Source organism: Xyrauchen texanus, chromosome 15 (genome assembly GCF_025860055.1).
Source record: "Xyrauchen texanus isolate HMW12.3.18 chromosome 15, RBS_HiC_50CHRs, whole genome shotgun sequence".
In the NCBI taxonomy this organism is placed as follows: Eukaryota; Metazoa; Chordata; class Actinopteri; order Cypriniformes; family Catostomidae; genus Xyrauchen; species Xyrauchen texanus.
The window spans coordinates 24,847,645-24,865,536 of record NC_068290.1 but is presented as its reverse complement, the minus strand read 5'-3'; the positions used below and the strand labels follow the sequence as shown (position 1 = coordinate 24,865,536).

At 39.0% G+C, this 17,892-nt stretch overlaps 2 protein-coding genes across 3 annotated transcripts in view; both read right to left on the bottom strand.

Moving 5' to 3' along the window:
- Positions 1–1,893, bottom strand: part of LOC127655497 (uncharacterized) — a 32,451-nt gene extending 30,558 nt beyond the window's left edge. The window contains exon 1 of one of the 2 annotated variants that reach the window (XM_052143352.1): positions 1,701–1,893. The gene's annotated coding sequence lies outside the window, so the exon portion shown is untranslated. The remainder of the gene's footprint in view (positions 1–1,700) is intronic. The other variant, XM_052143353.1, reaches the window with a different exon arrangement.
- Positions 1,894–2,185: 292 nt separating this feature from the next.
- mdc1 (mediator of DNA damage checkpoint 1) lies at positions 2,186–17,529 on the bottom strand. Its single transcript, XM_052144776.1, is given in 11 exon segments — positions 2,186–2,690; positions 3,685–3,795; positions 3,896–4,021; positions 5,821–6,003; positions 6,085–6,579; positions 6,581–9,249; positions 10,624–12,152; positions 13,840–13,918; positions 14,000–14,608; positions 17,087–17,228; positions 17,412–17,529. Coding segments are annotated over 10 exon segments (6,141 nt in total). The 5' UTR covers positions 17,217–17,228; positions 17,412–17,529; the 3' UTR covers positions 2,186–2,480.
- Between the last annotated feature and the right edge of the window lie 363 nt (positions 17,530–17,892).

The following is a 17,892-nucleotide window of genomic DNA, read 5'->3' as shown; positions in this document are numbered from 1 at the left end:
GGTGAAGAAGTAATCCAAAGTATTTAGAATACGTTACTGACATTGAGTAATCTAACAGAATACATTAAAAATTACATTTTACAGCATATAAACAGTAATCTGTAGTGGAATATATTTCGAAAGTAACCCTCCCAACCCTATATATATATATATATATTTTTTTTAAGACTCTATTATTTTTTTGTTATGAAATAAACATTTGGAAATCTTAAAATAAATGTTTGGAGTGCAGGACCACAGACTGGGCAACAAGGTGCACAATCATGTAGTTTCCTCCTGACAGCAATACAAAAGATGAGCTCTGGAATATCAACTTCGACCTACAGCAGGTATTAACAGGTAATAATTTTATATTTAATAATTTATGTCAGAAGCAGGCCATTCCATGTAAACCAGCAACATAGAAAAAGATTAATAGAAGCTTGGGGAAATCAACCTAAAACTTTTGAAAGGTGCTGCATACTTACTAACTGATAACAAAATCATAAGTTGCTATATTTGTCAGAAGCAGGTCATTTCCAAAGAGAACAGGACTGGGCATTTCTTGTTTAGTTTTTTTCTTCTTCACTGCCTTTACCGTCTAATCATAATCTATTTTATAGTCTTGAACCAGACGATCTGCAAAAAAAAAAAAAAAAAAAAGGGGGCGGGGATTGTAGTTTAAAAGGGTAAATCGACCGGTCTGTTAGCCTATATGACATTAAAGGCGATGAGATCACGGCTGTGTCTTAAACGCTATGCAGGCAGCTCACTATAGACACTATTTCTTAGGTCAGCAGGCTAGAAATGCGCTGTTTTGCGTTTTTCGACGTAAGCATGCGGCAGACGGACGTCTTTTGCCGTTGCGCCGTGTCCAGTTAAAAACGCGTCTCGAGACACTTGCGTTCTGTTCTACTCGTGGCACTGCGTTTAGCTTTTTAACGCAAGGACGCGTTCGGAGTGGACGGCCCCTGTAATGCACATCTCAGTAGGTTTTGAGACATGGCCCATATGTGATATGAGCGGCGGGGGCGGCGGCATCTTTGACTTACTCAGGAGCGCGCGCAAGCCCGCAATCTCTCTATTGCTTACGAAAATCTTCTGATACGGGTACTTTTACCTCCCAATCATAAAACTATTTGCTAGTCAAACACATTTTCTCTCAGTCACACGACGACAAAGATCGCCTACACATGTTCGGGTTATTATGGTGCATGGACATCGAAACGAAAGAGGCTCATGGAGCCGCAGTGCTGTAGACCAGCAACAATACATTAAAGGATAAGAATAACACAAATAATCTAAATCACTCATATCTTTATAAAGCGGACATTTTTCGTGTTCTCATATTCTTCGTGATAAATATTTTTTATTAATTTATGGACGCTCATCTCGCCTTTAATTTCCCCATCATTTAATCCTTATGCATATTTTATAGAACAAAATTCTGACCGGTGTCGCGCGTTCACGGAGCATGTTACGTAATGCTATGCATTCTGGGCGCAAATGTCTTCATCAAACATAAATACTTCTCTTCTAAACCCTAAATACTAACAGCTACATCATATACTTTATTTTCCAACAACAATAAGCAACTTCAACTAGCCGGAAAAGTACCAGACGAGCCCGAAACTGCAGAATTTAACCCTTCAGTTACTGCAACCCAAACCCAGCAGCCCGTTTATGACAGCTCTGCCGCAAAATTGACATTCTCCTCTTACCGTGCTCACCGTTCACTTCCAATATCTTCCAAACTGGTGTACTGCAAGACCGGGTAATAAGAGGAAATTCCGTTATTTTGCTCCACCAAGCTCTTCTTTCCCCCCTTTCTTCTACTTTTCCACTCTGGAGAGAATCACTTGAGCACCAAGATGCACCGTAAGAATCTGTCCGGAATCTCGCAGCGTCTCGAGTGCAGTCGGTAAATGCCGGCGCTTCAGCCTCTTATGGGCGTGTCAGGGTTTTCGAACACTCAGCCAACCATCACACAACCGATGTGAAGGTCTTTTAATATGTTCTTCAGATCGATCCATCACCTAGACCAACGCCCTTATGAATAAAATTGGCACTAGATCAATTTGTAGGTGCAAATAAATTGCACATGGGCAATTTGTTATCTTCAACTGTCTAGTCTTTTAAGTCACATATACACTCAAATATATTTTGTGCATTCAAATGAAAAGGTCAAAGACGCACTGCTCTTTATTCTGTCTCAGAAAGAGTTTATTGATGTAATATAATAAAATCAGGATATCTCATTCTTCCTTTACTGACACACACATATTCCTTGATGACCACCTCTCACACTCTTTTCTTGAGCTCTCACATTCACAGGAATCAGTGGGTGTATGGTTACAACTGTAGCAGCATTTCACATCTAATCAAATTAATTACTGTCCTTTTAAAACTGGCATTTTATTCATCTTCTTAAGCAGTCTAATGAATCAGATACTGTACAAGACTAGCACAAATTTAATACATGGAAAGTCTTGTCATTGTCACTACTTCCTCCGACCCCTGGCAGGAGCTTTGGGGGCTGTAGGCTGATTGGGGGTCCTGAGAGAGGAAGTGAGAGAATAGACCTGCAGGTCAACTCTCTGCTGCAGAATGCCAGTCAACAGAAACTCTGTGCTGACCACGGGCAATGACACACTCACTGCCTTTTCACAAAGCACCATATCCTGCTCGCATGACACCACCACAGTGTGTTCCTGAAAAAACAGAGGGAAATAGAAAGAGAAGGATGTTAATTAGCATTAAAGGTTGACAGAAAGATATTGCCAAAGGTGTGTGGACACCCAAACACCACACCCTTATGTGCTCCTTAGGCCATTCATTTCCAACCCAAGGGCAATAACCGGGGATTGGTCCTCTCTAACAGCTTACACTCTTTTAGGAAAGCTTTGGCGATGGGGTCTGGCTTGGAGTCAGCATTACAATTTATACCAAAGGTGCTCAAAGGGGATCAGGTCAGGGCTTTTTTTGCAGGCCAGTCAAGTTCTTCCACACCAGAATTTGTAAACCATTTCTTTATGGACCCCGCTTTGTGCACAGGGCCATTGTCACGCTGGAACAAAAAACAGTCCTCACTAAACTGGGCTCAGTTAACAAATCTGTGAGTTGTACTTGGTGAAAGTAAAACCTGATGGGGGCGACGCAGGATGGGAAGGAGTGGATAGACCCATGTCCAGCTCCATCCGACTCACCCTATCAAACACACACTCTCGTCAGTTATGATGTTTAATCATTCCAATGAAACCATGATGTACAGTTCAGATTTCAAAGCATTTCACAGTTCCACCAGTGAGCAACTGCTTTAAGTTCTCATCTTGAAAATACCATCCACAGACGAAAGTGTTTCCTTGTTTATTAATGAACTTATCTTCTTCAAATTTAATTGCCTGAACCCACCGAGCTTGTACAAAGTTCAGCATCTTTTGGAAATTCATGAAAACACAAATCCAGATGTTTTCTTTTAGAATTTGTGCAAATAGGAACACTGTGGTGGCACTGGCTATTACTGCTCTTCCCAATTGCTACCATAGTTTACACTACTATGATGACTTCCGCTTCACTAATGCAGAAGTGTGTAAAGGCTACATTCTCTAGAATTTCAGAGGGTGTCCACATACTTTTGGACATTGAGTAGTGTATATGTGAATTAAAAGTAGTGCAGGAGAAAAGTGTGCATATGTTTTTGGTTACCTTATGACCAGAGGGCATTTTGGGAAGGAAACGTGCTCCACAACAGGTGATAATTTCTTTCATTTGTGATGGTTCTGGCATTACAGATGGTGTCACATGAATCTCATAACCCTATAAAAGCAAGGTTAGAGGAGAATATACATGATTTTAATGGACTTATTTAAATACTCAAGAACCAACATTTGATAGAGCATAGCACAAAGAGCCATACCTTTAAAAGAGGCTGGCATTGAGCTGTTTTGAGTGCCTTCTGTAGGCTAAAACTAAACTTCTTCTCCTGCTCGACATCCTTCAATAAATATTCATTAGCGGAGATGAATTGGCCGGCTTTGCCACACTGAAGAATAAAGAGAGGGAGTCTCTATAATGTACTAGTTAGAGATCATAATTACACAGTCATCAGTTTATATCTTTGTTAGATCTCCCTAAATGGCTTCCAAACAATTTCAATTCAAGTTATTTTAAAGTATGATCTTATCATGGTTTCTGTAGCTCAACTGGTAGAACATGCCACTAGTAATGCCAAGGTCATAGATTTCCAGGGAACATACATATTGACAAATATACACCTTTAATGCACCATAATTTGCTTTGGATAAATAAGCATCTACCAAATGAATAAACGTAAAAGGAAATAAAAATCCCTACTGGGCAATCCATGGCTATAGAGCGCAACAGTTCCCGTCCATTTTTCCCATAAACTTTGTTCCATAGGTGTTTCATAAAATCCTTCATAAAATAGTTATAAGCTATGAACAAACCAGCTCTAAGGTAAATTACAACATTACAAACCTTGATTTGAAGCAAAAAAGTATTTGAAAATCTGACAAAATTACAATGTAAAATACTTTTTAATGTTTTAAACAAGGGAATGAACTACAATCCCATGAAGAAATCTAAATTATATAATCAAATTTAAAGTTGTAAGTATAGAATCAATATGTTTAAAGTATACTGCACAATATTCAGATATACTGTATACAAATTAGCGCTGTCAGTCGATGACATTTTTTAATCAGGATATTTTCGCGACTAATCACAGATTTTGAAGTGCTGAAATTTTACACTATATATACACACTTCTTTTTCTGTCAAAATTAATTTATTTCCATCTTAGGAAAGAAAAAAAAGCAATATGTAACAATATAATGTTTTAACATTTTACAAACAAAGCCTTTCACAGAACAAAGATAGAAATGCACTAAAATAGTACCAATTCAAGTAACATTAAACATTTCCGAAAGTCTAAGTGGGAGACAGACTAATTGAAAGAACTAGTCTACCAATAGGTTGCACTTTCATCGCAATGGGAATTAAACCATCCACGTTCATGAGTCACGTCAGGGAGTCAGAGCCAAGCTCCACTTTGAACTCCACATGAAAAGCGCTTGCAGACAAAATATCTTATTCTGTGTTTTGATGATAGTTAAGACTTGACTTGCTTCAAATGCGCCATACATAGGTTGAGATATACTTGATTTCTATTAAAAGTCCCTAGTTCTAGTAAAGTGGTCCTTTCACCATCATTTTATCACTGACACGGAAGCACTGTTGTGGGTGTTGTGTCCGTCAGTATAATGACTCTGGACGGACACATTACAAAGGTTCTGTATTTCCAACAAGTGTTTATGCTGGTTTATGCGGTATTAACGGTAATGCATTAATCGCGATTGAGAAAAATGAACGTGTTAAACTTATAAATTAAATCGCACATAGTAACGCATTAATTCTGACAGCTCTAATACAAATATACAAGTACTGTAGTTTGAGAGTGTAGGGAAACCATCTGTAAAGTTGCGTCAATCGCAGAGCCACGGCTTGTTTGCCGTGATTCTCTGATTGGTGGATCTTTCCCCCTCTGGATCATCGGTAACCTAGTTATTCTCCACAAGTGTCACTATTAAATGCAATTGTTTTCAAATGAAGGTTTGAAATATTATGGACAGTTGACTTCAGGAGAAGCATATACCAACGATTAACAGCCTCGGAGCTCACGGTAGGTCTGTCCATATAGGAATGTAAGATATCGTTAATAATCAGTTCACCTATGGAAAAAATTCATAGGTTTTTACTTCTGGAACCAGATTGTTGCGCTCTATAGCACCAATCAGCGGCCTTTAATAAACACTCACTCACCTTCTTTAGCCACTCAGGAGTCACAATAGGCACTCCTCTGGCAACAGCACACAAAAACTTAACAGTGCGCCTTGCCTTATCAGTCACCAGGTGAGTCATATCGTTCACCCCCTTCGCCAGACTCCCCCCCAACCGGGCTACTACTTTTTCTCCTTCCTCATCAGTCAATCCAGTAAATGACACCTAAAAGGAAAAAGTGTGTCATTGGTGTATTCAACACTGATAAGCTGGGCTTTTGAATGTTTGTGTCTAAGTGTGTGTGACCTTGTGCATCTGACTGGCTACAGAGCGTCGTGGTGTCTTGGGTGTAGGTGGAGGCGTCTCTTCTGTGGATGTGCTGGTGTTGGCTGCTCTCTTACGACCTCTGCTGTTGGTTTTTTGTACAGCAGGCTCTTCCTCTACTGCCTCTGCATCTTGTAAACACTCTTTGCTAAGGCCTATAGTGATATTCTCTGCACCAGAAGGCCTGTTTCCTTTCCCCCTTACTTTTCCTGAAGTTTTGGCTAGGGAAGCTTCCTCCACTGGTTCTGGTAATTTCACACTTTTCCTACCTCTTCCTCTTCCCCTCATTCCTTGGTTTTGAGTTCCCAAGCTATTAGAGGATCTTTCTGAATTTCCTGAACTGGAACGAGATCGGGACTGAGATACGGAATTGGAGACCTTATCTTCACTTGCAGCACCTGCGATGGTTTTTCTCCTGCCAGACTGTCTGCCGCTGATTGGCTGCTCTTTATCTATCTGTCTTCCTCTGCCCCGCCCCCCTGCCCCTCCCTCTGCCCCTCTGACTGGACTGCTCCTGTTGCGAGGATACAGACTGCTCTGAGTTCATCGAGGAGCTTGAATGGCTACGTGTCCATCTACTTTGAGCTTCAACACTGGGTACCTCTAGTTCTGTATTTTCGTCCAATTGTTCAATCTCTGAATGGTTCTTATCTGTCTTATTTTGTTTTCTCTTCTGCTGTGTTTTTGTTTCCATCTTAAGCTTCTCATTTTCTTGTCTCTCTTTTTCCAATTGTTCTCTCTCCACCTCTAAACTTCGTAAACACTCCTTTTCCATCTTATCATTTTGTTCCTTCTCACTCCTCTCAAGTTTTTCCTCCTCTTCCTTTTTAAGCTTTTGTCTTTCTTCCCCTTCTGATTCTCTCCTGTCCCTCTCCAATTTTTCCTTCAACTCTCTTTCGAACAGTTCTTTATCCTCTTTTTCCCTCTTTACCCCCTCTTTTCTCTCGATTTCCTCTCTGATTTTTTTCTCTCCTTCCCGTTTTAACCACTCCAGCTCCTCTACTTCCTTTTGTCTCATTTCTTTTTCAGCTCTTTCTTGGTCTTCCCGTTCTTCTTTTTCCTTTCTCTCACACTCCAGTCTCTCCTTTTCTTCTCTTTCTAACCTTGCTCTCTCCTGTTCTTGCAACTCTCTCTCTTTTTGGGCATTCTGCTCTACATTTTCCTCAAATCCTTCCCCTTCTTCCTTTTCACTACATTTGTTTTTCAAACCAGTCCTTCTTGCTGCCCTCCTCGTTGTTGCTTTTTCCTCCTCACTCACTTCATCTTCCTCAGACAATAATTTTTCTCTCTTCCTTTTTCCTTCCTGGCCTTTTCTACCTTTTCCTCTGCCTTTACTAGATGCTACAGTCTCACAATCCTCCTCTGCCTTTTCTTTCCTCTGTCTTCGACCACTAGTCTGTCTTCTCTGATATGAGCTGTCAGTGTTTGCAGGTTCTTCTTGGGCATTTTCCTCACACATGGGCTGTGTTTCAGTAATGTTGTGATCAGAGTTTGGTCCGACAGACTGTGCAGGTTCACCTTCATTTTTTTGTCTTCCCCTGCGGGATCTCTTGGCTCCACTGTTCAGAAAATTTTCTCCCTCACATAGAGGTTGTGTTTCTGTGATAGTGGGAAGGGATTTGACTGCAGATTCAGCAGGCTGTGTGAACTCGTCCTCTTTTATTGGTCTTCCCCTACATGATCTCCTGGTTTTGAATCCAATGTTGAGATCTTCATCCCTTCCTTTTTCTTCCTCACAAACTGCCTGGGTTTCTGTTATATGATGAGGGATGCCATCCTCCTTTTTTGGTCTTCCTCTGCATGATCTTATAGACAACATCTTGTTACTGAGCCCTTTCTCCTGTCTCTCATCTTCGTCATGCATTGGCTGTGTTTCCGCTATGATGACATGAGAGCTGGAGGTTTTTTGGAGTTGTTTGGATTTGTCTTCATCTATCTGCCTACTGCTGATATCATTGTTCAGATCTTCTGTTGGTGCCTCTTCATATTCATATTTTGGCTGCATTTCTTTGCGTTCTGCGTTCTGCGAGTCTTTATCAGCAACCTCTGTGGATTTATATTCCTCCGCCTGTTGTGCTCTGCCACCAAGTTCTTCTTGTTCCTCACACATAGGTTGTGTTTCAGCGATAGTAAAACTGGAGCTGGTGGGATTTTCAGTATGCTTTATGCATTCATTTTCACCTATATGTTTAATTTTGCTGACCACATTGTCTAGACCTTCATCTAGAAACTCTTCTTCCTCAAACACAGGCTGTGTTTCAGCAATAGTGACATGGGAGCTGGAGGGTTTTTCCATAAGGTGTATAGATTCATTTTCATAAGGTACCTCTTCTTCCTTACTCATAGGCTGTGTTTCAGCAATAGTGACATGGGAGCTGGAGGGTTTTTCCATAAGGTGTATAGATTCATTTTCATAAGGTACCTCTTCTTCCTTACTGATAGGCTGTGTTTCAGCTATAGTGACATGGGAGATGGAGGGTTTTTCCATAAGGTGTATAGATTCATTTTCATAAGGTACCTCTTCTTCCTTACTCATAGGCTGGGTTTCAGCAATAGTGACATGGGAGCTGGAGGGTTTTTCCATAAGGTGTATAGATTCATTTTCAGAAGGTGCCTCTTCTTCCTCACACATAGGCTGGGTTTCTGCAATGAAAAGATGGGAGCTGGAGTCATTTTTTTCTTTCTGCTTTTTTCCTCTAATATGGGGTTTCCTTCTACCCCATTTCTTGTTCCCCTCCTCCTCACAGTCTTGTGCAGACTGCGTTTCATTGGAAGTATTGGACTCCACAAGCTGGGTGGGCTCACTCTGATCTGCCTCTTTCTCCTCTCCCTCCCAGATGAGTTGTGTTGGGGCACTGAAAATTGCAAAAGGCTGCGTCTGCTCCTCTCGTCTAGGGGTGCTGGCGATGATCAGAGTATCTGCTCTGGATAGGTGAGAGTCATCAAACATCTCTTCATCTTCATCATCATTCTCACCCTTTGCTATAGAGATGAGCTGTGTTTCGGCGGTGGAAAGGTTGGAGTAGGGTTGGGTATGACTCAGAGGATCCTCCTCCTCTTTTTCTCTGTCTATTTCCGTTTCGTATGCCTGTGTGGCCTCAAGATCAAGTTGTTTTGGCCTGACCCCAGCACAGGCTCCAGTAACTCCTGAATATGACATTAAAGACATCAAATACAATAATCTTTCAATTTTAAATTTAAATAATGACAGTCTCCAAGATATTAAGCCAAAACCTATATGCACACCTTCAGAATTAATAGGTAATATTAACTTTTAGGCATGTTTCAAAAGGGATTGCAAATATAAAATCTTTAGAATTGTACTGTGCAAAATATTAGGTGCATTAGTTTCACAAAAACATCTGTCTTAATATATATCATATATGTCTTATATACTGTAATAATTGTTGAAGATAATATCAGTTTAGATATCCAAACATTCCTTTAGCAAACAAAACAAAATAGAAGAAGAACAAGGAGTCCTGCAACAGATGGCATTGCCCCCACAGAACCCTGATCTTAACATCAACGAGTAAGTCTGGGAATACATTTGAGACAGCCTAAATCCATAAAAGAACCGTGGCAAGTTATCCAAGTTGCTTGGATACAACCTACCTGCCAAAAACCTTGAAAAACTGTGTGCAAGTGTATCTAGGAAGATTGGTGCTGTTTAAAGGCAAAGTATGATCACACCATATATTGTTTTTTTTTTTTGTTTTTTTGTTTTTTTAACTTCACTTTTTATTAAGTATTTGATAAATAAAATGTTTACTGCCCAAAACACAGCGAGCCGATCAAACTACTAAAACACATTCCTCTACAAGCTGCAGCAGTGATGAAGTGTGTGTTGTTTATTTTGTTGCTTTTGGAGCTTCAAAGTTTTGGTAGCCATTCACTTGCATTGTATGGACCAACAGAGCTGAGACATTATTTTAAAATCTTCATTTGTTTTCAGCACAAGAAAGTAAGTCATACACATCTGGGATGGCATGAGAGTAAATTATGAGATCATTTTCACTATTCCTTTAAGATCCACTTTAAAAAAAATTGAAGACAAAGATGCCCCAATATACAGTATATTTTATTGGGAAGAGAACTCACGTAAGATTAAATGCAAAGCCAAAAATGCAGCAATATGGAATACATTATGAAGACAATCCATGTTAGATCTTAAAGTTTTTTTAAACGGAATACAAGGTAAAGATGCAGCAATATCATTTACGTGTTAAGAGAACCCATAAAAGATTACGTTTTTAAAGACATTTGATACAAATAAAATGCATGTCCTCACTGCTGGTTCAGGATTTCCTCCTCGAATTACTTTAGCGTTTAATGTCGGTACTTTTTGTATAGGCACGTGGTATTGGCCAGTACTCTTAGACTAGGTATTTGGTACTTGAATCGCCCTATAAAAATTGGTATTGGTGCACCTCTACTATTCACTTTTGCTCAGAACTGAATATGAAATCTACAATGAAAAAACCTATAAGATTATTAGGCAGGAAGTGAGTAGGATGTTACCGTATGCCTGTGTGGGCTGTAGATCCCAGTCTTCTTCGGAGTGCTCAAAGGATTGGGTGGGTTCCTCAAATCTACTCTGTGCTTGGGAAGGAAGGTTTTGTTTTTTATGGGTGCTCTCTTCTGATTGCTCCACTTTCTTACACATAGAAGCATTCTGACTCTCTGTAACCTCCAGAGTTTTGACTGGTAAAGGTTTAAAAGGATCCTCATCATCTGTTTCTCTGTTTGACAGAAGGTGTCTGGCCTCTCTCTTTTCATTGTCCTCAGCTTCTTCCTCTATGCCTGTGTCACTGTCCATGAACTTTGTTCCTGGAGCTGTTGAAGGTCTAATGTCACTTTCCTCACTGACCAGATGTGAACCCTTTGTTACTATGGGAACGTCCATGAGATTGTCATCTTCTACATCAGTGTCACTGTCCAAGTGGATTTCTGCATGAGTGGGGGCTGATGGAGGACTTTCTGGAACTGCTAAATCTCTGGGAGTTTCTGACTTCTTTTCATGAACATTTTTAGCTATGGGAGTCACATCATCCTCAACATCAGTATCACTGTCCAAATGAAGATCAGTTGAAGTTACAGATTCAACCTTTGACGTTCCATCATTCTGATCTTCATGTTCAGCCTTACTTTTCTCTGTCTCCTCTTCCTCAACATCAGTATCACTGTCCATGTGAAGATCAGTTGAAGTTACAGATTCAACCTTTGACGTTCCATCATTCTGATCTTCATGTTCAGTCTTGCTTTTCTCTTTCTCTTCTTCCTCAACATCAGTATCACTGTCCATGTGAAGATCAGTTGAAGGTTCCACCTTTGAAGATACTTCCATTTGAAGATTTGGTTCAGCCTTATTTTTCTCTGTCTCCTCTTCCTCAACATCAGTATCACTGTCCATGTGAAGATCAGTTGAAGTTACAGATTCAACCTTTGACGTTCCATCATTCTGATCTTCATGTTCAGTCTTGCTTTTCTCTTTCTCTTCTTCCTCAACATCAGTATCACTGTCCATGTGAAGATCAGTTAAAGGTTCCACCTTTGAAGATACTTCCATTTGAAGATTTGGTTCAGCCTTATTTTTCTCTGTCTCCTCTTCCTCAACATCAGTATCACTGTCCATGTGAAGATCAGTTGAAGTTACTGATTCCACATTTAAAGCTACATCATTCTTAGCTTCAGATTCAGTCTTGCTTTTTTCTTTCTCTTCTTCCTCAACATCAGTATCACTGTCCATATGAAGACCAGCTGATGATACTGGTTCCACATTTGTTGTGCTTTTCTCTTTCTCCTCTTCCTCAACACCAGTATCAAGGTCCATATGAAGGTCAGCTGAAGATACTGGTTTCACTTTTGGAACAACTTCAATCTGAGCCTCTGGTTTAGTTTCTCTTTTTTCCTCAACATCAGTATCACTGTTCAAGTTTAAGGCTATTAGGCCAGGCATAGATGAGCTTGAACAGGGTTCACTGGATCTTTCTATCATTCTGAATCGGTCCATTGCAGCCGAAGATGGCGTAATGGAACTTTCATCCTCACTGAGAGGAAAAACAAGGAACAGCATTTATTGTAAAAAAAACTTATTGTAAGTAGAGTATATATATGACAAAACTAATGGTATTTGTACAATATATTGGCAAGGGGATGGGATGATGGTTTACAACACAGATTTGCACTTATAGTATTAGGCTAATAGCATGAAAAAAATAATTATTTTGATACAGTTACACTACCGGACAAATGTTTAGGGTCACTTAATTATTCTTTATTTATTTATTTTTCACATTTTAGAATAATATTAAAAGTCATCGAAACTATGTGATAACAGAAATGGAAATTATGTTGCGACTATAAAAGTCCAAAATAAATCAAAACTGTGTTGTATTTTAGCATCTTCAAAGTAGTCACCTTTTGCAGAAATGTACTCGACGTTTTCTTAACCAACTTCTTGAGGTATCACCCTGGGATGCTTTTTAAACAGTATTGAAGGAGTTCCCATATATGTTGGGCACTAATTGGATTCTTTTCTTTATTATTTGGTCCAAGTCATACATTTCAAAAAACCTTATTTTTTAATTTTTTTTTTTTTAAATACAATTTTAGTTTTGTAATGAAATAAATTAATATGGTGGCATAATTTAAGCATACACCTTCAGATCAAAAGATTTTTAAGATCACGAGAAACATTTCAGTCAAGTGACCCCAAACATTTGAACAGCAGTGTATACTCCTTACATGGTAACATTTTAAAGGAATAGTTCACCCAAAAATTTTAATTCTGTCATAAATTATTCACCCTCAATTTGTTCCAAACCTGTGTGACGTTCTTCAACTGAAACTAAAGGAAATGTTTTTATGAGAATCCCCCTCATTTTTTAAATACAGTGGCTGTTGATATTTACACACATTACAGTTTACATAGGGACCTAAAATTATCATAAAAGTAGTTAATGTGACTTGTGCGTCATATTCCAAATCTTCTGAAGGCATACGATAGGTTTGAGTGAGAACCAACTCAGAATTGAAAAAAATCAGTCAAAATATTGACGTTTGTTGCATGTTCGTGAGCGCTACGAGAGAAGCTTGTTCACAGTGGCTCGCATGTTCATGGAAGAACTTGCGCATAAAACAACCTAAGTTCTCATGTGCCACTGTCAACGAGCTTCTCTCATGCACTCATTCTGTCATGAATGTGCAACACACTTCAAGATTTTCACTGGAAAATGACCGTCTACCTTATGACCATATACATGGAATATGGCACAGGAGTCATGTGGACTACTTTTATGATACATTTAGGCCTTTTTTAATCTTTAAATAAGTCGCTCTCAACTGCTATTATATTGAAAAGAAAGTCATAAGGGTTTGAATGACATGAGGGAGAGTCAATTTGTGGATTAAATATTTTTTTTCTTTTTTATAATTTTAAAATAGTTCAGGGAAGTTTACATTTAAAATATGATTCTCTTGTCACCATTATGTCATTCCAAACACAACAGGAGATGTATGAACTAATGACACCATTCACTTTCACTGTATGGAAAAAGATGCAATGAAGGTAAACGGTGACTAAGACTATTGTCCACAAGACTTGTCCCCTAAGGTTCATTCACAGATTAAATAAAGTTGCACGTGTTTGGAAAATCATGAGGGTTTGTAAATTATGACAATTTTCTTCTTTTTTTTTGGTGAATTATGCCTTAATTAAAGTAAAACCCTCCATACCTCTCTGGAATTACACTTCTTGCAGGAGTCAGGAATGTTGAATTTGTGGGACTACACAGATGAGAGGAGGATGTGGAATCTGAAACAACAGAAAGAAAGAACTCATGAATATAGTATTTTATATCTTACAGTAATTAATTTTATGTCTTGCTTCACACACCCAAATCCTTTTTCACATCTGTTTCACTTTCTCCATCTGAGCCGGAGTCAGATTCAGGTACCAGGGTAATCTCAGGCTGTTTCAGAGTTGGCTCCGGTGAATGCATACTGGCTGCAGTCTTGAGTTGTTTATCATCAACACTCCATAAAGGCACAGGAGGCAAGACATTCGTCCCTTTCTCATTCAACCTATTCCGCACTCCTTCACTCAAATTTGACATTGAGTCACTGCTGGGCAGTTCTGGGCTTCCCTTTTTTTCTTGCTTGGATGCTCCTACACCCTCTGGAACTATGTGTGAATCTCTCTTTGAAGTGTTTAAGCTGATATATTGGCATGGTATGTCAGCAAGTACTACACTGTCTCCCTCAGCCAAAGCGTATCGTACATGAGGCGTCAGCTTGAATCTGCATTTTCTGGTTCCATTCAAACTGCCCATGTCCCACAACAGTGCCTCTATGGCATCAGTGTCATCGGAAAGACTGTTACTAGAGCGGAATGCAGCGATGGAGATGACAGCATGTCGACTGGACACAGATCGGGCCGGAAGCAAAACAGAACAGGCAGCAGGATCCCGACCCAAGACATTCTCTCCGAGGTAGAGAGGGAATTCTTTTTGTTTGTCAAGAAAGAAAAAGAGAAAGGAAAAGAATGTTTTAATTTCAGTGATGTTTAGATATTATTAGTAATAGTAATAGTTCACCAAAAAATTCAAATCCTGTCATACTTGACTCTTTTAATTGACCCTCATATTGTTTCAAACCCACATGGATTTCTTTCTTTTTTTTTTATTAGAAAATAATTTAATGCTAATATTTATACAAAACATTTCCACTTTAGTGTGTATGTGTGTTTGATTAATTTTTTTATTACATTTTTTTAACCTTAACAAAACAAACATGACCACAGGCCAACAATTATTAGGAAATAAAGGGTGGGGGATAATAAATAAAATGCATACAAGGAAAAAAGGTTTAAGAAATAAAAAATATATATTTTATTCAATAAAGTATTTTTTTATTTTTATTAAATCTTATTTTTTATAAAATCTTACAGAGAAAAGCAAAACAATAAATAAATATATATATATATATATATATATATACACACACACACACACACACACACACACACACACACACACACACACACAAATCAACATTTAAACCCCACAATCCCCAAAAAACAACCATGTGGTCACAAATAAGTAAATATATATATATAAAATCATACTAACTTAAAACTATAATACACTACTCACTCTACGCCCCACCCGAGAGCCCTCCAAAATTTCCAAATACCCATGAATTTCTTTCTTTTGTAGAACACAAAAGGAGATGTTTTAATGAATTTCATGCTCCATCATCTTCATAAAATGGTTGTGGACAGCACCTCACTTTTAAACTTAAAAAAGGATCCTAAAGTGTCATTAAGGTAGTCCATGTGAATTATGCTTCATCTGGAGCCATACAATAGGTTTTGGTGAAAACCAACCAAAATTTAAGAAATTATTCAGTAAAAACCTTTACATCCATGAAGTGTTCAGAAGTACATGAGAAAAGCATGTGAACGAGGTTCTCTCACAGCTCTCATAAATGCACAACTGGTGTCAAGATTTTCCCTAAAAAAAAAAAGACTTAAATTTCAGCTTGTTTCTCACCAAAACCTATTGTATGTCTTCAGAATACTTGGATTAAGACTTGGATTAAAAATAGTCCATGAGTCTCATGGACTACTTTTATGAGCTTTAAGGTGAGGCACTGTCCACTACTATTGCATTAAGAAGAGATTGCTGAAATCACTGGAACTGGGTTAAGATCTGTCGCATTATTAAAACCTGGAAGGACAGTGGTGAACCGTCAGCGTCGCTGAAGAAATGTGGTCAGAAAAAAATCTGGAATGATCGTGTTCAGAGATCACTAAAACGCTAGAATCAGTAGAACTCATGGCTATGTTTAATAGAGAAATTTAGAGCATTTCCACTCACACAATGCAAAGAGAACTTACAGGATTGGACTAAACAGCTGTGTGGCCACAAGAAAGCCACTTGTTAGTGAGGCTAATCTGAAAAAACAACTAGGAAGCATAAAGATTGGACTGTGGAGCAATGAAAAGGTCATATGTTCTGATGAGTCCAGATTTACCCTATCCCAAAAGCAATGAACGTGTCAGGGTAAGAAGGGAAGCACATAAGCGATGCACCCGTCATGAATAGTGCCCACTGTACAAACCTCTGGAGATAGTGTTATGATCTGGGGTTGCTTCAATTGGTCAGGTCTAGGCTCAGCAATGTTATGCGCCAATAAAATGAAGTCAGCTGACTACCTGAATGTACTGAATGACCAGGTTATCCCATCAATGGATTTTATCTTTTCTAATATTCCAGGACGACAATGCCAAGATTCATCGGGTGAAAATTGTGAAAGAGTGTTTCAGCAAGCATGAGGAATAATTTTCACACATGAATTTGCCACAACAGATTCCTGACCCTAACCCCATTGAAAGTCTTTGGGATGTGCTGGAGAAGACAATACAGAGTGGTTCGACTCTCCCGTCATCAATACAAGATCTCGGTCAAAAATTAATGCAACTCTGGACGAAAATAAATGTTGTGACGTTGCATAAAGTTGTCGAAACAATGCCACAACGAATATGCACTGTATTCAAAGCAAAAGGCAGTCCAATATTTGAGTATGAATTTTTTTTTTTTTGGCCAGGCAATACAAAACACTAATGAAATCATTTCAGAACATTTTTGCCTCAAACTCCTTTTTAATGTGTGACCCTGGTATGTAACGGGGAGGCTGAGGCTCAGGTGGTAGAGCAGGTTGGCCACTAATCGCAGGGTTTGATTCCTGGCCCACATGACTCGGAGTGTCCTTGGGCAAGACGTTGAACCCCAAGTTGCTCCCAATGGCAGGCTAGTGCCTTGCATGGCAGCTCTGCCATCATTGGTGTGTGTGTGTGTGTGTGTGTGTGTGTATGGGTGAATGAGAAACAGTGTAAAGCGCTTTGGAACCTCTAAGGTTAAAAAAGGTGCTATATAAGTGCAGACCATTTACCATAACAAACTGAGGGTTTTGGTCTCACCTGTCTCTGGGATGTGGTCGTTTTTAAAAACATTCAATGTTGCCACCTGTTGTCTTTTTGTTCCCCCTTTCTTCAACTCCTCCTCTTCTTCTTCAGAGTATGAATCCTCAATCTGCTGAGTCGCATCCATCCTCCACTCTGGCTAAAAGTTCAGGCGAGATGATCGTTACCATGGACACATATGACAATCCGTTTGCAAGGTAAATAACAATATCTTAGCTATGGTTCATAAAACAGTTAACGTGTGTAGCATATACACATAACATAAATAAATAGTATTTTCATTGATCTGATCAGTATTGATGCATATAAGTGACAAACGCACCTTGGCTGAAAGGTCACAGGACGTTACAGTAACTTCTCAAAACATTTTTTATCGATTACGTTTTCAGAAGTGCTTAAGAGGTGAATGTATTGCAATATACGTTATCAGGAACATTTAGAAATTAGTAATGTTTCCCTTCATCACGCAAAGACGTACAAAAAGCAAGTTATGAGCAGTATTTACATCTGTATAGGTATACAGTTCATGATCATTGCATTTAATGAAAAATATTCGCTGCCTTACCATGCAGAACACTTGGAAACAATTTCCTGAAAACTTAAGCCCGCCTTTACAAACACTACCTATTTGCTAGTCAAGCTGTCTGTTAGAGGCTAAACCCACATTGATTGGCTACAAATTCGTCATTGCGATCTAATTGGTCATCTTTCAAAGGTTTCCGCCGCTCTAGGGATCGTATGGCGTCTATCTCGCTGCTTTTCTTTTAGCAAGATTTGTGGTCCTGGTCCTCCATTAGAAATGT